The sequence below is a fragment of the Ciconia boyciana genome, chromosome 7, assembly GCF_034638445.1.
Source record: "Ciconia boyciana chromosome 7, ASM3463844v1, whole genome shotgun sequence".
Classification (NCBI taxonomy): domain Eukaryota; kingdom Metazoa; phylum Chordata; class Aves; order Ciconiiformes; family Ciconiidae; genus Ciconia; species Ciconia boyciana.
The window spans coordinates 44,760,493-44,786,779 of record NC_132940.1 but is presented as its reverse complement, the minus strand read 5'-3'; the positions used below and the strand labels follow the sequence as shown (position 1 = coordinate 44,786,779).

The following is a 26,287-nucleotide window of genomic DNA, read 5'->3' as shown; positions in this document are numbered from 1 at the left end:
ATCATCCTCAGTTTAAAACAGCTAAGTATATAGATCTGACTCTGAGTTTTCCGAGATTTATTATCTGTTTTTGTCTAAACTACCTGCCCCATATGCTAGAGAGAGGATGTTAATTGTAGCATTGACCTCGTTGCTAGATAGATTATCTTAGTCTCCCTTGTGCTGTTGGCATTCTGCCAGGCAGAGTAGATCACTGTCTTTCATTGCAGTATTCTGTGCCCTCTTTTGTAATCACAATATCCACTCTATTACTCCATCATTTAATGAAGCCAACTTTATTCCAATCACATATGACATTTGAGTCATCTGCAAACCAACCTTCAGAGTATAAAAACTGAAAGGAATTAAAAAATCTAATGGTAAACCTCTATTCATTAACTGTGGAAAAAGAAAGGAGGGAAAAAAAAATAATCAAAGACATCTCTTAGCTTCTCATTTTGCAGTCCCCTGATAAGATCTTGCATGATATTACTGCTGGCTGTTTTTCATCAGAAACCATTCTATTTTGAAATATATTTGGCTATTCACCTGGATAGATTCTTCTCCTGTCTTACTGTTACAAGAGACTAGACTACTCTGTACCGTACCTAAAGGCTTTTACATTACTGTAGGAGTGAGAGATGAGTGGGTGGGGAAGGATGTGTTAAAAACAGATTCAGTGGTTCCATATTTTCTAGCTTTTAGTTGTACACATATATGTATGAATGTATAATATATATAAATATGCATATGCATACATACACACACAGACTTTGTTTTTTCTTATTACAACCTGGAGTGAAATAAATTTGAAAACAGGTTTGCAGAACAGTTATGGATTTCCAATGTTTTAAAATAAAAAGGGAACATTGTTTTCAAAATGTCAACATGATATAATCACTAAAATGAATAAACCCCAAACAGCTCATATCAATGTGAATATTTTCTTAGAACAATTTGTAGTATTCTACCAGTTGTGAGTCTCTTGTTGTAAAGTTGTAAAGACTTCAGGGTACTTTCACACCTTGTATCAGAACAAATCGATTTAAAAACTGCCAAAAAAAGAGAAATTATCAGAGCATCCAAAGATATATTAAAAAGTTTTCAGAAACTAAATATTTAATAGCTGAGTTGGACTGAAATTGAAACTAAACTATTGAAGGGAAACATAGCTAACAGAAAACTGATAACCGTTAACTATACTATTAAATAAAACTATTACTGATACTCCTTCAGCTACCTAATAACAAAGTCTTGGTAGGTAATGTAAGGTAAAATAATTTGTATAAACTGTTACAATGATCCCATAAAGAAATAGTCATGGGATTAGGAAGTAACATGTTGATTAGTCTTCATCAGTAAGGAAATTTTTCCTGGTCATTAAACTGTCTCTCTCTGCCTCTCTCTCCCTCAAGTAAAAAAAGCCTAGTGAACATTACTGGGACATGGTGTTCTGAATTGGGCCACCCCTCTTTCCAGGCTTTCTAGGCTGAGGGTTGGTCTTTAAATGAGAGTATATAATGGGTGCAGTTGAAGTGGCACCCTGTTTCAGAAGCAATATTCCCTTCTTATAAGGCTGTCAGAAACTGATGCACAACGAAGGAGGCAGCACTGTTTTCAGCAGAAGTTAGAAAGCCAGGAGGTAAGTAGACCAGTTAAATAAGCACTTAGCAACTTTCTCTACTGTTATCTAAATAATAACAATAAAAAAGGTTTCCATTTTGGCTGCTCTTTGTTTTTATAATACTCATTAACTTTAACAGAAAGCTTTACTGAACAGTAACTCATACTGGTAGTGTTATTTTCCTTTTTTCCTTTTTTTTCTTCCCTTTTTTTCCTATTAATTAACACCACTTGATCATGAACTAACAAAAGGCAGAAAAGTACCCTGATGTAAGGTCAAACAGCACTTAGTAGTCCAACTGTTTGTCAGAATTAGTGATCTCAAAGGAGTAGATAACTGTTTTGTTTTCAACCCTCTTAAGGAAGAAGAGTCTACTAGGTATCAGAAAATGTTCATTGTACAAAAAAAGCCCACAGTCATTAGACCTTCTTCTTAGCATTTTATAAAATATTCCTTTAGCAGTTGCTAAAGAACTCAAAATCTTCATTAGAACAAATACAACTCTTCCAGAAATTCATTAATTTCCATGTGCATTCTACACAGAAGTTCCCAAAACAAAATAAAGCATAACATGGTAGAAAATTAAAACAAAAGAACCCACAGTAAATACTCAGGATTCACTCTGCACATCAGTATTACAACAAGGTGTGAGTTCAAACTCAATTTTGTAGCATAATTATGCATGCTGGCTTTTCCTTCAAACTAGTTTTCCAAATGTTATACAGCATACATTTGAGGCTTATACAGCACCCAGTTGAAGTTTTATGCCTGATGTTACTGATATCGCAGAACTTCTGTAAATGTCAAAATAACTACTCTAAATTTGTCAATAGATCACGAGCTCACTGAACCTCTTAAAATCCTGCGTCCTTACTAAACCAAAACATTTTTCTTTACGAATATTCAGATGAATATTTTTGAATTGCAAATCCATTCATCAACAGAGTAGCAGGAAATTAAAAGGTGAGTAAAGGAGATATATAGCAGTGTTTAACAGAAGTAGATAAACTCTATATTGTCCATACCTAAAGTAGGCAATTTCTGCTTAGCATTTCACACTCAACTAACCATAACCAATTATGACCAATGACATGCTTTCCCATCTCTTTGACTGAGTGATGATATTTTTGACCCATACACTTTATAGCTCCTTCTCTCTTGTCTTTATGGATTACAAAAATAAATATGTAGGCCACAAGCCACCTGGGGCTAGAGGAAGGGGCAATGATTTCATTTACCTAATTTAGGTGTTAAAGTTGGATGTGCATTTTAAGTGTGTCTCCTCTTCATAAAACAGGTAGCTAAATTCCCTGTAGAGTCAATAGAAAAAAGTATATTACTCTGAAGACTTTCAAAGAGACCTCCAGTCTCCTCAGGTTTCATCAAGAGAAAATCTTCGTTTTCTCTTGAAAAACTTCATAGGCAGTTAAAATGGAGGTCCAAATTTAGTGTCTTGAGCTAGGCTGAGGTGACCCCAGTTAAAATGGAGGTCCAAATTTAGTTTCTTGAGCTAGGCTGAGGTGAATCCAACCTGACCTCACCTCTTGAAAACAAGCACATAGTATGATCAGAAAAAATGCATTTGCCATTCATTATACAATAACAAAAGTTCAACTTCAGAGCTAATGTAGCTGTATACAGCATTAAACCATTATAAAATTTTGCAATTATATTTCAGCAAAATGGAAAAAAATAAAGCCCTGCATTATCTAAGTATACCATGTGCAGTCCTAAACAATAACAACAAGCTTTCACAGCTTCTCTAATATAATGCTTAGCGCAATTTTTCAAACTAGACATGTCTTCGTCAAATGCCAAAAGATAGCTTAAGTGTGGCACTCCCATATTTGTAGTATTACTACTGGGACAAGTCACATAATGCTTTCAGGTTAGAGAAGGCTGAGAGGTCTATTCATCATTAGACAGGAACTCTATACATACAGCACAAACCTAAATATAGTATGAGACCAAATAACACTTCCTCTGCAATTCCTGCTCAAAAATACACCAAATAAGCAGATAAGGAGTTCTGGCAAATATCTTACAGAAACAAGTATTTTGTGTATTTCAGGAGAAAATATACTAATGGATGCCACTAAACTTAGGAAAACTAGGACCCATTTGAAATAGTACATACTGTAAAGGTTATTACTAAGGGTCATAAATCTGTATTTAAAAAAAAATTATAACATGAATACTTACCAAATTTTAAATCTCATTCACATTATTTGCTTTCAGCTAATTTGCGGTGCTAAGTCAGTAATAAAAAATAAAAATACATATAGAGGAACCACCAAAGTCATTGCTACCCTATATGTCCATGTTCTACCATTACCACCTTCTTCACATCAGCAAGTAATACAAGCTACAGTCTAAAATTAATTTCAACAAGTGCTTCAGCATTGCTAAAACAAGAATGAGAAATGCTAACCTCATGTTCTTTTCAAATAAGCCATTAGCTTCCCTTTTACCTCTTTTTAATTATTTGGAAAAGTTTTAAGTACACTTGAAAAATCAGTATTGGCACAAGAAGAATTTACTCTTTGTAAAACAATATTTGGCCAGTGGAAGCTCCTCCTATTACTAAAGCCAGAAGATGATCTAGAAAAGCAATCTATGTGTTTTTTTTTAAAACAGAGATTAGCATTTTATCAGTTCCTGTACATGTAATATTTATGGATGAAAATAATTATAATATCCCAGTTCTATTAATGTGGGAACTTGAATTATGCTGTTTGTCAATTTTATTCAAAAGATCATCCTACCCGTTCATACCTTTTTAGCAGACAAACTAAAAGCAGCGTTCTGTTGGACGGGCTTCCCAAATGTTTCCCATTTTAAAGGGGACAGATATGCTGATGGTCTTTGTAAGGTGCTCTGAGATCTAGCAGTTAATATGATGGTTACTGCCATTTATTTGCAGACCATACCAACATTCCACAAATGAGTTACCTGAACATATAAAAGAATAAATAAAACTATTAAGGATAATGCAAAGAACTTTGCTTCGGAACTGCAGCATGGCCACTGTCAACATGGATTTGCTCTTTGAAATCTACTGCTGCGGAGAGCAGGAAAAGAAAAGGAAGAAAGAGGCATTATACCTCCCACCATGACATGCGGCAGCTTGTCAGGCTCAATAAAGTATTTTCTTGGTCCTATCAGGGTGGGAAACAGCTTCTTTCTAAATGGAAAGAACAATCAATATTCTGAGATGAATGCACTTTCTACCTAATAATGAAACATGGTAACATTTTTTTAAATCAAGTTGAATCAACCCTTATCTAACTGAATCTGAGGAATAAAAAGAACAACCAAAAGTTTAGCTAGAACAAATATTACAAGCTTAATTTTCTGCCTCCAACTTTAAAGGGCTTATATGATATTTTTATTTATATGCCAGATATTGACCTACACTATGATTTGTCAGTATAAATTTTCTGTTAAACATCTCTTTAAATTACAGAAACTACTATAAATATTATATATTCAAATTTCTATAGAAATGATCAGAGATTAAAAAATGCAAAGACTTACAGAGATAATGCCTTTGAGAATTATTGACAAACTGAACACATTATTACCACTTAACAAATAAGAATAACATTAAGGAAAAAAAAATGAAAACCACCAGATCCTTTGACCTCCTACCTAACTGAAATAGCCCAAATACCTCATTTGTTTCATAGTCTGAGACCTGAAATCTGATTGACATTACTTTATTGAAGTTTTCAACTAATTTTTTAAAATTTTGACTATTATTTCTTTTACAAAGCATGAAACTTTTCTTTCCAAAAGGTACACATTATGATCATGAATGCATCGATGAGAAGTGACCAAATAGATATTTCCGTGTACACTGAGGCCCAAACTTCCATTCTTGCATTGTTAATGTCCTTTCTAAAATTGATGTATAACCAAAATTGAAAAGAAGTGTGGGCTTTTGAGCAAACTATCTTTGAAGATAGTTGAAATGAGCTTTTGATCTGTGAGTTTATTCCCACCTCAAGACAGCATACGTAGAATTCTACTTTATTTCACTCATGAGGCCTCATCATTCATCTTTGAATCTTATCTGGAATTTAAACCACTTTCTCTGATCTCCCGGATCTGCCTTCTGCTCAGATGATACGTGCAGGGATTCTGCCTGTTAGGTATGTCTATTAAAAGATTTGCAATGAACTTATTTTTTACTCTTTGGAAGGTTCAGTAATATGTATGGTCTGCAAATGGGAGTTCTGGTCATAAACTAAATGAAATACACATTTAATTAGCCTCCTGAAACATGTATTATTTGCTTGAAAACCAAGGAAATACTTTTCAGTATGCTAATAATACTTAATTAAAAACCCACTATGAGTGTTAATACAAAACAAGCCCTCCTACCCTTTGCAATTACCTTTCAAGTATTAATATACTGGGTTTCTTCAGTTTGCTTTCTAAAAACCTGACTGAAATACTAATACTCAAATGTTAAAGGTTGCATTTAAGTCAGGCATCTTGACTGCCTGCTGCTCCAAGGACTGAGATTTCAGGCAGCTGAGAAGTCTGGGCATACTCCTGAAGGGTATTCAATAACAGTATTTTTTTCTCTCTGAGCATAAGGAGGTTGCACTAAGAAAAAGGAGGTTGTCACTGTTCAAAATAGGATGATATATCCTTCCCTTGCTGTTGGTGTCTGAACAAATATAATGCTTGTTTCAGTCAGTTATTTAGACATGTTATGAAGGTGCAAAGAGTGTGATTAATGCAAACTAGACTCCAGAGACAAAGCAAACAGGCTAGTTGTGGCTTGTTTGCTTTTGAGTGGAAACACTTGGGCTCAGCTCTGAAAACCAGATTTTGAAGCGACCTCCTCTCTGCTCCTCCTCCTCCCTCTCACACATTCTCACCTACATGCATCACTCACTCACTTTGTTAGACCAAAGCACTAGACTCCTCTTACCTATTCAAATCCCACAGGAAGTCCTATGTGCTATTTTTCATTCATGAAATAAATATCCAGTCTTGATACCCCAGCCCTCACCTACCACCAGGAAAATACCAGGATTCCTGGGTTGGGTAGTCTGCACACAGAAGAAAGCTCACCAGAATATTTCCCTGGGCTAATGACCTCTCTGTGGCTGAAAATGGTATTGCTGGCTCTTTGAAAGCTTTCCATCACCTGGTAAATCCCTCTTCAAAGATACCACTTGCTATCTCTGAAGGAAGTGTTGACACTGCTTGCAAGGGTTGCTTTAAACGTGCTCAGCAAAGGAAGATAGAGCTGACACAGGCATTAAACACCCTTTCATGATTTCCACATTTTGGGAAAGGTGATTTACTTAAAGCTGTGTTGAAGGTGCACAGTGCAAATCAGAAAAGAATTGAAAGAATTCCTGCTCTTACACAACTCTCACATTACATTGAAAGGATATCTCCAGAGAATCACTTAGTGTTATTCGTATGGGAGCCCACTGCTATAATAATTTTGAATATTTCTGTAGTCTGAGATGGAGGTAGCTATAACTGCAGAAAGACACATAAGAAATAGATGCTCCTTCCCCATACAAATTAGTGTTGTATTTACTTCAGTTCCAGCAGGTAATTAGGACATAATGCAGAGAAAAGCAAATGGTATTTTGTTTTTATTGCAGATAAAAGGTGGCAATGAGTCATATTTGGCTACCTTAATAGTTTCTGTAAAGTGAAGAATGGTTGTATATCCATGCTTCTGTATTTATATTCAAAGATAAGTCAGGAAATTATACAACCCAAATATTATGCATAGTCTCTTTACTGAAATGGTAACTGCTGGGCCTTTAATTACATAGCTGGTATTTTGCAGACAGGCTGATTATATGTTATATACTATACAGAGGTAATTAGGTATCAGCTCTATTTGTGACTTTGCCAGAGAATGTTGTTATTTAGTCAGTATATAGCTTGCTTTCAGTACTAATCTCAATCACGTTCTTAGTGTTTTATGGGAGGAAACAAGTCAGCATTGAGGGCCTGCATCCCAGAATAGTTCTGGGTTGATGTTAGGGACATGAAACAAATAGACTGTGGGAAGAAATTTTCAATATCAGTGTTGCACAAACCCTGAAAGTTTTATGGATATCATTAAAGTAATTATCTAAATGTTCAAACATTTATTCACAGTTGAGCTGGCTGACATTTTCCCTGTGAAGCACTGTTTTGCTGATTGGAAAATGGCTGCTGGATTACAGACATCTTCCTAAGATAAAATTACTATTGCTAGAAATGGGACAACTGTTCTTCAGAAAAAAAAAAGAACAATGAAAAATACACCTTTTTATGTCAGCCAAAATGTGGCAAAAATGGTTCAGGTGTTTTCAAAATTGTATACCACATTTTTAAAGAAAAAAGAGGAAAACAAAATCTGAATACTGAGGACAAAAAGTCCAATATGATGCCCTAAAGTATATTATAATATACCCAAACCAATTCATATGGAACAAGAGCAGATATTCCCTCTTAACATCCCTAGAACCTTCAGCAGGGTCAGAAGGTAATTTGGGATGAAAACTCTGTCCCTCGCAGCAGAATTTTGAAAATAAAATATCCTTCAAAATGAAACTACGCATCCGATACTTCTTTTTGATTTCTTCACTGCCAAAAAGAAATAAGGGCTTATTTATCTGCAGTTTTGTTCCTTCTCATTTTGCTGTGATTCTGTTTATGGCAACTTCACAATTAAGAGAAGGAATGGCAGACACTAAGTGATTCCGTTTTCCTCAGGTATCTCAGCAGTACAGTTTGCTTTCCCCAAAATGATATCATGTGATTCTTCAGTAAAAATTTATTCTTTGGAAACAAAGCACAGACTTCTGTATGGCAGCATCAACCTCTCTCCTCTCCACTTTCTGTACTCATTTTCTCCTTCTTCATATCTATGGTCGTCCTTTTCCTCCCTTGTCTCTTTACCTCATCCCCCTCCATCTTCCCGTAGTTCTTTCATTTTTATGTTTTCACAGCAAGAAATAAAGTTCTATCTGTATTTCTTTCTTGTACGATTCAGAGATCCTCACATTCAACATATTCTGTTGCTTCACTGCTACTTTTCTCCCTTCCAACACTCTCAGTCAGACCCAGGAGCCAGCTTTATGCTTTTTTGAAAGGTACGACTCCTCATGGAGAAGATTAGCTTGAATTTGCATTGCTTCTTTTGTAAAGTACTCATCAATTCATGATCGACAACATCATTTTAGTGTTTGCTGCTACATTCCATTCAGGGACTGGAAATCACTTGTGCCGTATTCAAAGATAGCGTGCTGAACCCAAAAATTAATTTATAAAACAGATTAAGCGTGCATAGGGATAAGGAGAAAAAAAAAGGCTATGAAGTGATCACGCACCAATAAGCATTCTTCAGATTACATATTAAAAAGTACGCATGACCAATTACCAAGAGGTAAGCCAAATCAATAGTAAAAGTAACTCTGGCCCATAATTTTCATGCGTACCATAAAGTGAACATACATCTTACATACCAAAATGCCCCAAAGAATTCTGAGTTAGCCTATCCATTGCTATCAAGACCATAAATCCCATAAATCATTATAAATGTAGGTAACTCCAAAAGATAAGTGGAAACACCCAAGGTCCAATTCCAATCTCAGGTACAGAACTTTTGTCATTCCCTTTATACTACAGCTATTAAATTAGGAAATTTGCATGCATGAGACACATTTTTAGTTGTATGACCTTTTCTCTTCCTTCTAAACAATGAAACTGAGATCAGATTTGGGTTTATGTATGTACAGCATGACACACAGGCAGATTACACTCAGCAACTGAAGAACATTTGAAATATTAATGAATGATACCCATGTATCATTACAGTACCATCTCAGAATTTACTTTACTTGCCCAAGGCTAGTGATTGCTCTGCTTGGTTTGTTATTAATATCCACTGTAGCACCACCAAGCCTGAGCTACTTTATACCATTGCACAGGAAATACATGGACTCATGTTCTTTATGAAACCTAACTTCTATGCTGTGAACAAAAATTGTGTGAGATGGCTGAGTTTTTTGACAAATTTGTACAGAAAACTTTGTGGAAATTAAGTTCACATAAAAATGCCTCCCTCTCCCTTTTACTCTGATAAGTAGCAGATTTACAGATATTAATGGGTGGTAGATGAAAACATTACTTAAAATAAGACTTTGCTTTTTAAAAAGCAATATTCTCAGGTTTGCCTTTTATGAAAAAAATCATTTTAAATCCCAAGAATATATGCGAAGTACATATTTTGGTATGTAACCCCGTATCTCTTGTCTATCTGTACCTGGAGGTGCGTAGAGGAAATCTGTATCTCCTTTTGAGATTTCTAATTTCTCTAATATTTACTCTTACTCTTGAAGTATGACAAAGCATCTTCTGAATCATAAGCTTTAAGTATTACTTTTTCATTTAACACTTTTTATCCTCTCACATTTTAGCTCTACAAGAAAAGATCCTGAAGCTCCTGAAAGGGCTTGTATACCAAGTGTTTCCTGATGATGACTAAACATGTCTGAGGAGTGTGAAGACAGGATGCACTCAGTGTGAGAAATCACATTTACACTATATCTGTCATACCAAAATCACAGCTGAAAGCATAGCTAATTTATCGTCAGAGAAAAGGCAATTCTCTGGGGCAGCCAACTATCAAAGTGAATTTATGAGAGCATCAAACAGTGTGGGGCTGCATGCTCCCCTCAAGTGCACAGCAAACATACACCCGCCCATCCTTTGGTGCACAGGATTTTTTTTGGTGCAAAATTATGGTGCACATAATTTTTATGTAGCATTCCCGTTGCTGATTAGGTTAAGAGGACAGCACCGCTGGCTGTACAAATTAATAATGTACCTTAAATTTAGAGTACGGCATATTGAAAAAATTACAGAAAAGAAACATTTGCATTTCTTCTGGCTACTAAAAAAGACTTGTTTGTATTCTGATTTTCAAATTATGGGCATGAGGTTAAGACACCGTTAATGCATGAAGTCATGCAGGTTTCATACTCTGTTACTCTAGACATAATCTTCATTCCCAATGCATATGAATATATGATACAGCAACAAAATGTGTGGATAATCCAATGTAGCAAAGCTTTCATTTCATTTCCTGAGCTGATAATTAAAATAACCAGTTGTACTGAAATTTGGAACTTTTATAACAATAAAATGAAAGTTTTTTGAATTTTTGATGACCTATTCTATTTCAAAATAAAACTGTGAAAAATATCTCGTGTGCCTTCAGCACAGATACAGACACTCTGCAACTGACTGTGCAGCCCACATCTGTCCTATTAAACTACTATTTCAGTTTAAAATAAATAATTATTGTAAGGTGCCCTTAAACTATAAGTACCTGAATATTTTTGCTGTTAGCAGAGGTATCATGAAATTGGGAAGTGATAGACAGGATTTTTGAAGGCATGTAATTCAAGGGAGATGTTTTTCATAGAAGTTATATCAATAGCTGTGTGTCAGAGAGATATACACTTTTTCATACCAAAGCTTAAAAGTAGCACTTCCACAACTTGGAACACAGGCATTTCTAGCAGAACTCAATATATTTAGTGTGCAAATTCCAGGGAATATTGTATTGTTGCAAGCAAACGTTACTTCATATAAAGGCAACAAAACTTAGGCATTAACACAGGATTAAGATACTGGAGTCTACATCATTTTAAAAGGATAAAGGGTTTTTTGGTGGATGATTGGAAGATACCTTAGTCCATGTATACATCAAGAACTGATACCTTAGTCCATGTATACATCAAGAACTGATTCATTGGCTTGAAGGATTGCAGAAAGCTTTTAAATGCTGAAAAGATGGCTAGTCACCCAACTGTCAAGGTTCTGAGGAAAGAGGCACTTCAACCTGTGGAACCTTAAAAGTTTTTCAACATTTCTGGTGAAAAAGTTCAAGAGCATGTAAGAAATCAGAGAATTACTTGATTTCCTGAGCCTTTATGAAAAGCTGTGTGGTGAAAAATGAAACAGCCTTTATTCTTTTCCTGAAAACTTCCAAGGCAAGCAATTAAAGGCTTTGCAGAAAACCCTCTCTAGTAAGACTCTAACAGCCCTAAATGTGTTTCCATAGGTCCAAGCCATTGCTATGTGTAACACAAAACTGAAAGATAGGTGAGAAAGGCATGGCTGTGTTTTAATTAGCTGGTGATTAATGTAGGTGTACATTTATTTCTGGGCTGACTTTTGATGCCTAAATTCCTAAACAAAACAAACTGCTTAACGTGTATGAAAGTTGCAATTGAAACTTCAAATTAGAATGGCTCTTATATGTAAGCATGTGGATGAAAACCACTGTAATTGCTTAAATACTTAAAGATAAGTCCATAGGTAAATAGTATGCCAGCTCAGAGCTGTGTATTTCTGAAATCAAAGCACAATTAGTCCACTTGAACTAGAAAGTGACAGGCAAGGAAGGGAAGAACAGTACTGCAAGGAATCCAAGTATGACATTCAGAAAGGTCTCTTATAGCAGTTATCTGAAGGAAACTGGACGTTTCCTGTTACCTCTGCATAGAAAGTAGTATGGTCTTCTATTGCACACACACTAGAGTTAGATTAATAAAATAATCTTCCGTTTGAATTGTAATACACTTAACTGTGATCCCAATTCTTCTTCTATTTACTTTAGCTGAGCACTGGGCGATAAGTTACTGCAAGAATCTTCATTAAATCAGCCACATCGAGTTAAATATTCAGAACACAGAAAAATGAAGACTGAATTTGAAATCAGGGTCTCTGTGCTGGCCACAAAGCATTACAGCAAACCCTTACTCAGGAGTGCATCCAAATCCAAGGATGTCAGCAGAGATGCCTCAGTGAGAGAGAGCTTGAGGCCACTTAGGCAAGGAATAAAAAATGCCATGCAGGCTGTGGATCCAATTACAACCACAACAGTAAATTGCTCTGAACAAATTTGAGTCCACAGGTTAATTGGAGTAAACAAATTGAAAGGGAAAAGGCTGAATTTGTAATAAAACAATCATTGTAAGATTGGAAAATAACTTAGCCAGACCCTGAACTCTGACTAACTGCTTGAAAAAATGCAGTCAAATTCTTTAGTGTCTTGAATACCATTAATTGTCCGTTTGGAAGAATACTAGCTCAGGACTTGGAAGATCTGTGCCCTGTCAGCCTGCAGCTTTTAATCTATTTTTGAACAGGCATGAGTAAATTAGGAATAGGAACTTAACTGGCTGCTGTGAGGATACTTTAAAACTTGGAAGGTATGCTATAATATGATAATAGAACTTTGTGCAGCAGATAGGTCATAGCGATGTTTCTTTTTGGAAATGTACTTGCTGAGGTAGGATTTTTATGACTTACAAAAATACTAAAACAAAAGTAATACTAATAAAAATATTACAGCTATCAATAATAATAATAAAGCTTGTCAGTAATTTTCCTGAAATTATGATTCAATAAAGTTGCAATTTTTAACATTAAAGTTGTGCTTAGGAATGTACAGTTTCATTGGAAAACAACTGGAAAAAAACTAATGGAAAATTCAAGTGAGGATCCTGCTTTTGCCTGCCTAGGAAGCTTCTGTAGGGTTCATTTCCTGCTTACAAAGAATATGCAACTCTAAAGTAAAAAATGCTTTAAGACATTAAATTATTCATAAGGATTTCCATTTTCTAGCCAGCACTAATAATACTACTAAACTACAAATGGATTCACAATTATTTGTAACATAATCAGGGCTGAGATGCTGGTTAATGTTAAGTTTTGAAGTAATCCTAGCTCTGGCAAAGCTCATGGATCCTAGCACATTTTGAAGACTTCATTTCTAATTGGTGGCATTGAATTAAAAAACTGCACAGTTATCCTGACCTTATTTAAAAGCTGCTGACACTCCCTTTACTCTTACAGAGTGTATATTTGTTTGGTAACAAAGCAAAGGCTTAGATTCTCAGCCAGTGCAGTAGCAGTTGCATTGAGAAGAACAGGGCAGATTCACACCAGTGGAGGCACCGGCTTATAAACTTTGCAGATGCTTAATGCAGCCCTCAGGAATTTTTTACTTTCCGCAGCAAATAAGCCCACTAATATCATAATAGTTCAATATGGCCAATAGATATCAATTCTCCTGAAAGTCTGGTGAATACAAAAAGTGTTTTTTAAATCTATGTCTTAAGACAGTCAATATCTTAAAAATTAGCACTCTTTGTGAAAAGTAAAATTGATCTTTCTTCAAAATCATGTAAATCATAAACATTTGGTTTACCCACCACAGTCATTCCTAATACATCCCCAGAGTTCTGTAAATAAGAAAATTGGTTTTGATGATCTAGGGAGGTGGTATAGTAAGAACTGACAAATCCATACTAAAGCTAAATGTCTCCTGCAGTCTTAGGTGTGGAGTTGTTAATATGGTCACTTTCTCATGACACATAACTAATATAAGTTTCATTAAACCATTAGCAACCATAATAATATATTTAAAAATATTAGGCATTAATTAGAGAGTCACACATAACAAGGCTGGAAGGAATTTTAAGAGGACATATAAAGTCCATCTCTCTCTCTGCCAAGGTTGCACCAAGTACATCCACTACAATCTGAGTAATAAATATAAAAAAATAAAATTTAATGGGTAAAATATAAAAGGGGAAGACTAGTAGATCACATTCTAGTTCCATTTTAATGCACATTTCAGTAGCAAAGAATTTCTTTTCTGTAAGCTTCAGTTTCCTAGTCTAATAACAAGTTGGATTTATGGACAACAATACAATAGAAAGATTTCCATTCAGTTTGCTAAGAGTGGTAGACTGAGTTCACTGGAATCTGACCATAATGTGACCTACCATTTTGTTTCATTTGCCAGAATTTCACTTTATTAATATTATGCTCTTCTCAAACCAGCACCTGTTCCTGAGCTGTGCAAATGACTCCCTCTTGCCATTAATTCTGCCTTGGATATTGGCCAGAAAAGTTTTCCCTGTAAGACCATGCGATTTCCTGCTGTCTACCAATCTCTGTTCCATAAGAGGAGACTCCATTAACCTCAGAGAAATGCACACCCTGAGGTGTCTTTCACCCATAGTCACCAGCCTGGCAGTATTACCAGCCGCATGCCCTGTGCCTAATAGACTTCAGTAATCAATGATAAGCTTCATGAAACTCTTATGTGTCATGTCTAGCATTCCCATAGCACAATGAAAAAAATTCTGGAATGAGGATTTTTTTTCTTGTCTTATTGGGTGCAAGAAAATAACTGCATTAGTAAATAAGGTATTCGGCTTTCAAATAAGAACTTTTCTATATATTGTATGTTCACTGCTGCAGTGACAACACTGCAGTGAAGCATAAGAGTTTGCAAACTAATTTGCACGCAAGCTGTGAGCTGCTTTTGTAGCCTTGAAACTCGTAATGTGTAATACTTATTTTCACAATAGGTTTTGAAAATATGGATGGCTTAATTACAGCTTTAAATAATGAAATTGCTTAATCATACTGACAGATAAATCACCTGAAAGCCCTGATTATGTGCTGTAGCTGCAGCATGTCTTTGTGCTGTCATGCTGTAACTTCAATGTGTCTTAGTAAATTAGATCCATAGTTCATTCATGATGAAATAATTCCATTATAATCCACCTTTCTTGTTGCTAAATTGCATCAAGCAAGCATGTCAGTTCAGTAACACTTGATGACTACAGTTAGGCAGCACTCTATGCTTATTTTTTAACTGTATAACTAGAAAGCTGCTCAGTTATGCATTTTTACATAATTGTCCATCATGTGCTTAAACATATGCATTTCTAGGCTTTGCTATTGCCAAGAGACTATCCAGATGTGGAAAATAAATCAATGGAAAAACACCATGATACTTTCTTCCTGAACTGCGGACATCCAGAAACCATGGCTCCAAGGCTGGAATAAACAGCTCATGCACATAGATAAATGAATTTATATTTATTGATAACACATGCTATTTATCTCCTAACCTGTGTTTGGAAGGATAAAGATGTCAGTCCTACCTTTGTGAAATGCTTCAAACACCGCCTGAATGCTCCAAAGCCAACCTGCTTTGCTTGAAAGGCAAACAGCATAGAAGCCCTAGGAAATTGCCCAAGTAACAGATCTTGCTCTTCAGCAACATTTTCAAAACAGTTGGTGTGTGTTTTGTACAAACTCTGGTGGCATAACTGATAAATCAGGGACAGTGTAAAATATAAATATTAAAAATAGACGATAAATAAGAAAACAAATATGACTATTCACCTTCACATGCACAGCCTGATTGGGAATTTCTGTTCTAGGCTTTATATTTCTAGAGTCGCCAGAATACTGTAGAAACAAGGCAAATTAACAGACACTTTAATCCATCTTATTTAGGCATATTAATAAATCCATACCCAGATATTTTCTATGTAAGAAATTAAATTTACTTGGGGGCCCCCCCACAGTGAGCTTTAAGAGCGTAATACTTCTCATATTTCATGATGCTATAGCCAGTTTTAAATTCTTTTTCATTCCATACAGAATTTCTTTTCTGTTTTGTTTTTTTTTTCCTCTTCTTTGATTTGATCAAAAAAATAGGTGTCACAGGCTCTAAAGGGCTTGCTGGTTGCAACAGTTCTAACTTCTAACTTCCCTAGGTAATGAGCATAACTACGGATGTGAATAACAGTTTCTCATGTAAGAGCTGAAACACAACACGTAATAGGTATCATTTTCAGAAAAGTCGACCTAGCTCACCTTAAATCTTTGGGAACAGTAGGCCAGCATGAACAGGTTTGAAAATCCTATACCATTATAATAAACTGTCACAGTCAGAAAAATGAGAAAACTGTAAAATGTAGAATACAAATATAGAGAAACATGTCCAAATAATTTCAAGTAAATGCAAATAGATAAATTATAAAATATTTTCTGCAGGCAGCTTGGTTGCTCCTGAAGGGTCATAGAAGTTTTACAGAAGAACAGAGCAGTCACTGCATTTCACACTGGGCTGGACTGCAGAAATCAGAAATGCACAAAACCAGGCCAATTTATAGGGAATACTTCAGAGCTGGCCCAAAGGATTTTTGTATGTCATAAAACAAGTTCTTGCCAGCCACTGTGATTTGTTTGTCAAGATTTTGTTATTAGCAGTGTTATTGCAGTTGCATTAAAAATATACATTAAACAAGCTTCTTTCAATTGGAGTCTCAAAGAATATTTTCAGCATTATTCAGCACTGCTGACTCATCCTTGTGCTAGCAAAAGCTGTTTTGAAGCAAGATGCTGAATAAAAATCTATCAAAATAGCATTTAAAGATGGAAACCAGTAAATAAACTGTGTCAGAACAGACAGGGCTATAATGTAAGACACTTGAGGTGCCGTGGATGCTCCAAAGACTTTTTAAGTCCTGGAATTATTTAATCTCCTTAGCAGGACTAGCATGATTCATTTAGCATTTATCTCTTACTGGCTCTGTAGGAAAAGACCTAACTTACTTCTTTCTGTAGTTTTATTAAAGATGTATGCATAGAGCAGCGCAGGTCTGCATACCAATTTGTAAAATAACTGATTAAAAGCATAAGAAAATCTTTTGAGCTTCAAGAAAAAATGAGCAACTAAACTCCATCATAAAAAAAGTTAACTTTCAATAGGGCATCATGTTGGAAAGTATGGGACTGACAAGCCTGAGGTCTTTTACCTAGAAGTGAAATTCAGTGCATAGAAATGATGAAAGCTTGTGCCATCCTATCTCCTCTGTGTACCCTTAACCCTCTAGGACTGAGAATACTATGTACTTTCCATAAATATTCACTCATTTTCTTTCTCTCTGAGCCTCTCAAGAAGGAGGCCACTAGGGCTTTCATGATGTGAATTATTGTCTTCTCAAAACTGGATGCACACAACTAACCAATTTCTAAAAATCCAGCACGTAAGAACAAATTCCACTCATAAATGCTGTGATTTAATGGAAATAGCTAATTTGACTTAGAAAAGGTCCAGATACCACATCCCTTTCATTTTGTCCTCTTATCATGTAACATACCATTCTTCAAAAGTCAGTTCCTGCTCTATCCTGTCCTTGCACAGTAGCTTATTTTAAAAAGTAAATGGGAATGAAGGCTTGACTGGACAAGACTGCTTTCTACAGGTAGAAGACCCTATTGTGTGTGGTCAGTGAAGTGGTTAAATGCAAATGGAGGCCTTGCCTTGATCCTTCATCATTTATGTGCACACAGAGGTAGAATGCATCATATTCATATTTGCCTAAACCTCCTTCTCTAGTTCCTATTATGAAAGTAATTGTTTGGGGCTTTTCCACAATGAAAAGCACTGCAGGCTTATTTTGGATTATTCAAAGCAATTTATCTCATCTTAGAAAAGAAACAATAACTTTCTGCATGTTTATCTATTTTTTGCTGACTTAGAATGACTCCAGATCATGCAGTGCATTCCCTCTTTTTTAAGGGGATCAATACCAATTTTGCCTGTTGGCTGGAAGACTATTTTCAGGATGGTAACATGGGTATAAAACAAAATAATTTCCCATTGTGAATAAAAACAAGTACATGAAAAAAAAGTTCATCCCTGGCTAAGATCCCTCTCCCACTCAAAAAAGTGTTCCTATTCTGTTGATTTAGGGGAAGGAAAAATACCTCTTGGCTTGACTGTCCTCAATATTAGTATGAGAAATGTAATATCCATGATGAACAGAGTGTGAAATTCACTGTGCATTGTCCTATTTAATGTTACGTTTTCCACTGTCACCAAAGGCTTGAATGAATGCCTTGGTTCATTATTCAAACTATTATTTTGATTTGGTTCTGTGTGGGCTATAGAAAACAACAGTTAAAATGGACAGAAATTGAGGGAGAGAGTTCTCACTATATTAACAAGAAATGGGAAACACACAAGAATTGTCACTTCTTACAGCAGAAATTTGAGGATCAAAAGAGGTTTTTCCTGCGGATGACAATGAGTCGAAGGGGCACTAGTTCGAACCTTTACAACAGAGTTGCTAACAGAGATCCCTAAAGTGCTTTTGGAAATATCTTTGCATTGAAAGAAAAAGAATTGAGAAGACTTGATTTTTTTTTTTTTTTTTTTAACATCTCTAGGGTGAAATTCTGCCCTTGTTAAAATCAATGAACATTTTCCTACTGATTTCAACAGAACTCCATTTCTAATATACATAATCTCATTATAAACTCATCTCTTTTGCAGTCCTGGTATACTCGCATCAAGGAATTTGGCAAGGCTGGACAGAGCACCAGTGGCTGAAGGGAAACGTGATCATAGATGTAAGTTAAGAAGTTCACCAACTCCCAAGTCTCCAAGGGTACTTTTGTGCTGTATGTAGCTCAGAAAGCTCAGGCCCCTACCACACATATCCCATTATGCAGTTATTCCCTGTGTGCAAGAGGAGGCTGTACAATCTGATTGTTTTCTTAAAAGCAGTCACACATCCATAAGATGAGCATATAGGCATATGAGCATCCCAATAGAAGGGAATGCTAACAGAAATCATCACAGCTTTCTAAGAAATCAAAGAATCAGCTTTTATGTTTCATACGTTATTTTTAGATGGCCCAAATTTATATTTGGCTGCCTAAATCATATACTTAAAACTACATCTATGTTCCTACCCATTTGAGACAATCAGGTGATGATTTAGGTGCCTTTTACTGACTTTGGTGACAAAACTTTTTGTAATGGGTGCTCAGGTTTAAAGAGTGTCTTATAGTTAAGTATGAGAAAATAAAGGATAAAAAAGTTGACAAACACATCATGATAGTCAATTTAAATCTTTGCATGGGAAACTCAGAAAAAAGGTCATGATTCTGAAACAAAGGAAACAGCTGCACTTCCAAGGAAAGAACCACCTCTAATTGGGCAGCTATTGCAGTTGTTTGGGAAAACCATGCAGTTTTTATTACCCAGCATGCATTAGAGACTTGATACTGATTTTCTTTAACATGGTTCTTTCCATACCTTTTCTTCCAGATTACTACTAATGGATTCTCTCGCAACTAAGATGGTAAATTTTGAAAAGGATGAAAGTGGGGGAAAAAAACAAACTATATCAATTTCTTTTTTTCCTGTGTTTCTTATAAGTAACAAGGATACCTTCAGTTTAAACTCTGTTACCTCTGATTATTGGCACTTTTGGCAGACATTCTCATCTCATGTGTTAGCAGTTCAATACTAAAGGCACATATGCCCAGGGTTATGACACTCTCAGGTCATGCATCCTCAGCACAATAAGCAAAAAATTAGCCTAGCAAAGTCCATTAATTTTAATGTGACAAATAGGGCTAAATACACTGAAAGCCATACTGAAAATAAATCCTTGGGTCTATGAACTAACTTAAAGACGCAATCTTCCCAGAACTAACTTGGCAGCCATTACTATGTGGAGGTTTCAGACACTTGCTATGCATGACAGTTATGATGGCTGCATTGTATCACAAGGCTTCAGATGCACTACTCAGGTGTAGCTGTATAAAATGTTACGTGACTCCTTCTATTCAGCCAATAATGGAGGCTGCAACTAAGATGTGTGCCACACACACCCACCCACCACAGAAACGAGATCTAGAGAATTAAATTAAAGTTGGAATGACAATACGATCACATTCTTGGCCAGTGCCTTGAAAGAATGAGCAGTCTTGTGGACTAGGTAGAGCCCAAAGCAGCTGGTATAATAAATCTTACTACTCTGCAGTAAGAATGATAAATGATTTCACTAGTGTTTGCTTCACCCTATTCCAAGGTCACCGGATTCCTCTCAGCAAAAACAAGCTGCGGATTGTTGTTGCAATCATAAAGAGAGCTCAGCAATAAAGTACTCTGCCACATTTTACTCTACTAATACTGTGCTCGGTACTAACCCTTGAACTGTCTTCCAGAGTCATATATGCAATGCCGTCTACAGCATCCCATATCACAGCGCAACGCAGATGGTGAGAAACTGTACAGTTAGATACAGCTTAATTCCCATGCTTTTCTCAAAAAAACAAAGAATCTGAGGATATGCCACTGCAGAATGAACAGTTCTGAAGGTGAGATTTCCAGAGGTATTTCAGTATCTAAATATGCAAATAATCACCTGGTAGGATTTTCAGAAGTGTCTAGAGCACTTAATCTACTTTTGAAAATCTAGCTCTAGCTTCTTTTCATATTGAGATCCAGAGGAGTTTGTAGTGGGATGCTAACTTGCTTTGTGATGTGGTTTTAAAATATCCTGTGCTTTCTAAGGTAGACCATTCTAGGTAGATACTTAGAAGCTGGTAATTTTACTACTTTGAACTGAAAATTTCTGACTGCCTTGTCTTCAAAACCATGCAAGCTCCTTACCAGCCCATTATTCACATATGTTTTATTTTCAGTTTCTTTTAATTTATTCTACCATATAGGCCAGATGGAGCATTGAAGAAGAGGTAAAGAAGCAATCTTTATCAGGTCTCTTCACGACAAAACTTACAACATTATCACCATGACAATATAAATTAATCATCATGGAAGTCTGGTCTCACAACCCATAACAAACTTTATTTATACTTTAATCTTAGGTTCTTTTTCAGCTAGAAAGAGCAGTTGAAAATATACCATGGAAATCAGTTGACAGTAGCTGAATGAATGGAAATGAATGATGTGACCTAAAAAATCTTTTCTATCTCTCATTTCCATCATGTTGGAGTTTTCAATAGTAGTTAGGAAGGTGCTCCCTTCAGTGCCCAACTGCAGCTCAACTTTTCTGTAGTGCTACAATTTGGGAGCATATTTTAGATTACACAAATTATTATTGGCAGACAATGAAATATAGAGTTTAGAACCAAACAGTAGAAATGAAAATAATTAATGTGTCAAGCACTACTTTGGACTGCCTTTAGTATATGCTCTTGATGAGGTGGCTTCAACAAAATAACTTCTCTCCAGAAACTTAACTCCGAGTACAATTGATTGACTCTCAAAATTATCTCCAAGGACTTACTCAGTCATCCCTAGTTGAAATCTTTGGGTTCCCCTAGGATTTACGTCACAAACAATGAGTTCCTGTCACCAGATATTTGGGATTCTACTTAAAGGAGCAATGTTCTCTCAATAAATAAAATTTGTGTGTAAGTCTTGTAACTTAGCCATGACAAAGTACTGGAAAAACGTACTGTCAAAGATAATTTTCCATTGACAGGGGAGGTATTTGATTGTGTGAAAGAACTTTTTCATCTCTATTGCCATCTACAATTACTTTATTCTTACTCTACTTTCTCCACATAATTTCTATACTTTTAAAAAAATAGACAGGAAAAATGGCATAAACTGGAAAGTACAGGAATGCTAGCATCTTTCCAATTATTTTTTTCTTTCTTATATCGCGAAAAAGACAGTGTATCCTGAACTATTGTTTTTTCATATGAAGCAAATTTGTGTGTGTGATTAGCCTTGCACTGGAATTTGATTAGCATCCATGTAATTGATGAGCAACACATACTCTTTATATTTCTATTTTGACAGTATTATTTCCTTGCAGAAATTGCTGCTTATCTCGGAAATCTACTTCTGGATGGTCTGTTGATTTGGAAAATCTGTATGAATTTGAGGGTGCATTGTTTCAAAACAACATGCTAAGTGTGTGTATCTAACTAGTTAAGTACCAGTGCTATTTTTTCTCTAACAAGGGATAAAGAATACCTTGGGCGTATCTACAGATTTTGTCTGAAATTAATAAACCTAGGAGAGTTGCATCAGCAGACAACTTCTCACATGCTCAGCTGACATTTAAGTAGAATCTCAAATATCTGGTGACAGGAACTCATTGTAAGCATACAGAAGAGAAGTTGATTGCATTCAACTTTCAGAGTCAAAATACTTTACATAAACTTTGTATTATCATTAATTTAGATGCTTAGTATACAGTTCAGAAATACAAATCCATCTTCAGCACTCAGAACAGCATTATCTGAGGTGACATCAGTTACTCATGACTTGTTATCTTCAATATGATTCAATGTAAATTTACCTCTTTCTAGACACTGTAAGATTTCATCTCAAGCACAGCAGAAACTGATTCCAAACTGGTTAATGGAAATGAAAAACAAGTGCTATGATCATCACATGGTTTCTTACCACATTCATCTGATAATCATGACAAAGATCATATTTTTATATGCATTTTGAAGGTGAATTAGGAAAGTAACCATTACTGTATCTACATCTTCAATATCATAGTTTGGACTCAAAGACATGAAGAAACTTGCTTTGAGAAAATACTACTTTGCTGAAGTCTGTCTTCTTTCATCCAAATGATCCTTATCCTGCTTAGAATTAATAAATCTATGAAAGGCAACTCTTATCTCTTTAATAATAATTTCCTTGCGATATACACTTCATAATAAGGAGAAATTACATACAGCACAGCAGATGAAAGTAAAAGTCTACAGATTAGATTTATAATATATTACAAATGCCTTTCTGTGTGTCAGCATACTCTATTGAAAAGGTTTCCATCACTTCCATTGTGCTTCCATCCACTTCCAATCTACTTCCAAGCAGATTTTTTAAAATGATAAATGGAAGACTTTTAGGGAACTATATGCAGTGTCATGTCTCTATCCATTGCCAAAGGATATAAACCTCTACTTACTGTTTAAAATGACTCAATTAAAAAACCTACTGTGTTAAATTACTCAACCAAGTTAACTCATCTATCCCTTTTTATGTGGATCCCAATTAGAGTCATAGCAGTTACAAGTTACAAAATAATTGCAATAGACTTCCAATTTCCAAAAGCAGTTATGCTAGGATTTGGGTTGTTCTCTGCGATTTCTAAAGGGGATGAAGAGAATGATGGGTCACAGATAAGAGAAAACCACAGGTACCTGATCCAGTTTCCAGTGGAACTCCGCAGGACGAAAGGTGTCAGCCTGGTCAAAGTCTTTGCGTAACAGAAATACTAATCGGCAGTTGTGCACGTACAGGGCATAGTGATGTCGGTTCATCTCTGAAAGGAGGCACCAATAAGATCAGTGATCTGAACTATCACCAACACTTTTGTTTAGGTGAATGTGTTTGAAAGCAATATACACTTAAAAGACAAAAGCCAACCAAATAAAAAACCCCAAAATAATGGATTTTTCTTAATATCATGGATCATTGTGGTTCTCAGGGAAGCCACATATGGTAAGCATCTTCCAAAATTATGCCGTATTAGTTTTGTTTATGGAAGTGTTATGTCCAAACTAATAAATAAAATCCAAATCACTATTTAATCTAACTAGTTTCAATGAAGAATTAGAACTGTTTTTCCCAATCTAAATAATAAAAAAATTAAACCTAATTTAATTATTTTATCAACCAATTCCTATAAATTCCTACAGATGTGTTCACAGAGATTATCCAAGAAGAGAGCCAGTGCTTGAAACTTAGGTAGACATCAGTCCCCTCAATAAGCTGTCAAGTCAGCAATGCTTAGAGTGACACCATCACAGCTTAGTAACTTTTTTTTCAGACCAAATTAACTGAGGAGAGATGCTAACACTCTACTAACTTTGTTATGCCCTTTGCAAAACATTTTTTCAATACACAGACTCACCTGTCTTGTCAGAGTTGCAGAGAATAGTCTCTTTCTCAGCTCTTAATCCTGGACTAGGTCCATGTTTCATCCACAGAGTGATAGTGAATTGATCGGTTAAATTCTTTGGGACTATTCCATCTGGGATTTTGGCTCCTTGCTTTCCATCAAATTTAAAAATCATGTCATTGTTATCCATGAGAAGCCCAGCTGTCCAGTTAGTTGTTGCACTGGGAGATGGTAAGAGGTCAATGGCACCTGAGGAAGCTCCTGCAAATGATATATAATGAATAACATGATGAGAGACTAATGAAAAAGTTGTGAAGATTAATTTAATATAGGCCAGGCATCTGATTCACACTCTTTAGATTATTTTTATTACCCAAATGGTCCTACTAGCTTCACTGTTAAATCACATATGCATTATATAATACCAACCATAGTAAGCCAGTAAGAGTTCTCTGGATTAAATGTATTGCACAGAAAACTACAGGAAATATTTTAAAGTTATCTTTCTTGAAACTTCTCATTATTTTCTAAAACTCTTTAATGACATTTCTTCAGTTATTTCAAGAACTGCTAAGACGAAACCTGCTAAGACTAAAACCAAATTCTCTACATCCAGCTGGGAAGCTTTACATCTTCCCTCCCTGACAGCATGGAGATATATGGTGTGTGGGGATGATGTGCTGCAAAATACAGTACAATGGGGATGAATGTAGGACAAGTCTCCTAATGTCCAGTACATAGCCATGGATATTCACAATAACGTTGGTATGAATGTCAATACATACAGAGTATTGACCCTAAAACAGATAATATCACTGTAATGCCAGCTTCTTGCAGATACATGATGGTTGTAACTCCATGTGTTCTTGTCTAATGATAGATCTAAGACTTTTAAGTGGTACTCACCATTCAGATTAGCCTCCCCCCAACCCAAAAGTAAATCATTAGCAAAGTGGTCCCCAGCTTTTGTTTTGTTTGTTTTTGTTTTGTTTGTTTGCTAGTATTTGTTTGTTAGAATTAATTTGCAAAAAAACCCAGAAATGGAAAACACTGTGGTGCCAAGTGTTACAGTGATAAAATAGCACAATTTTTACAGCTCTGTGTTCTCTTACAGCTTAAGAATTGTCAGACACTTTTAAAAACATGTAATGAGCTACTCAGAGCCTTTACTTAGCTGGTGAAAGATAGCATTTAGCAGAAAGCATTCTTGCCAGAGTAAAAAGGACAAACAATCTTTGTATTCTTGTTGATGCTTTGTCAAGTAAGAATATGGTGAACAAACCACAACTGAATAAAAAATCCCAAACTAGTAAGACATCCCACTCTCCTTCAGTATCCAAGGAAAGAAAAAAGATCTCAACTCTCTGCAGGAGTGTAGAATTTTAAGGCAAGAATGTGTGGAATTGTATCCTATGGATTTTTTAAAAAGTATTATAGTAATGATATGAAAACATTCATATCATTCAGTAACTGAATTTCTTCAACAATTCTCCAAAATTTATTACTGTAAAATGAGGTTATTTTGAAGTGATAGTAATATCAAACCTAACACCTACGTGTTTAGAATTTGAGTACAAAGTGTATTTATTTTATAAATTCTAATTCTGGATAATAAACCACACTGCATTGCTTAATACACAGATGTCATCAACAGGAATATGTCAAACTCAATTTGTCCAGATGGCACAATTTGTGATAAACTTTCTTTTTTTTTTTTTTTTAATTCAAGCCACTAAAAATTAAAATTACTTGCACAGGACACAAGTAAAACCATAATTTTCTCAATCAATTTCCTTTTGTGTTAATTTTTATGGTCATTTTTTAAACTTACAGAAGGAACAGAAATTGCTTGCACCATGGTGTATATCAAAGGAAATATGCTTTTAAATGGGCACATGCTTATATTAGGTAAATTACGGACTCAATAAGAAGCTTCATCCCTCACTCACTCTTATCTACTCTGGCCATAAAAATTTGGAAAGATCTATTTTTTCCACTAGAATTAATCTGTGGGAAAACTCCAAAATGGAATTCTCTCATATTACTTGTTAAACTCTGATTCAGCAAGGTGCTTAAGTAAACGACCTTATTTTCCCAACTTAAGGTCAGGTTTGTGTAAGAGCATTTGGGT

General features: G+C 35.5%; 1 protein-coding gene across 1 annotated transcript in view; it reads right to left on the bottom strand.

Annotated features, from left to right (window-relative positions):
• CLSTN2 (calsyntenin 2) overlaps positions 1 to 26,287 on the bottom strand; it is a 233,384-nt gene that overhangs the window by 39,874 nt on the left and 167,223 nt on the right. Inside the window, exons 7-8 of the mRNA XM_072868489.1 lie at positions 24,169 to 24,417; positions 23,456 to 23,577 (exon numbers count right to left, since the gene is read on the bottom strand). Coding sequence (XP_072724590.1) covers positions 23,456 to 23,577; positions 24,169 to 24,417 — 371 coding nt within the window. The remainder of the gene's footprint in view (positions 1 to 23,455; positions 23,578 to 24,168; positions 24,418 to 26,287) is intronic.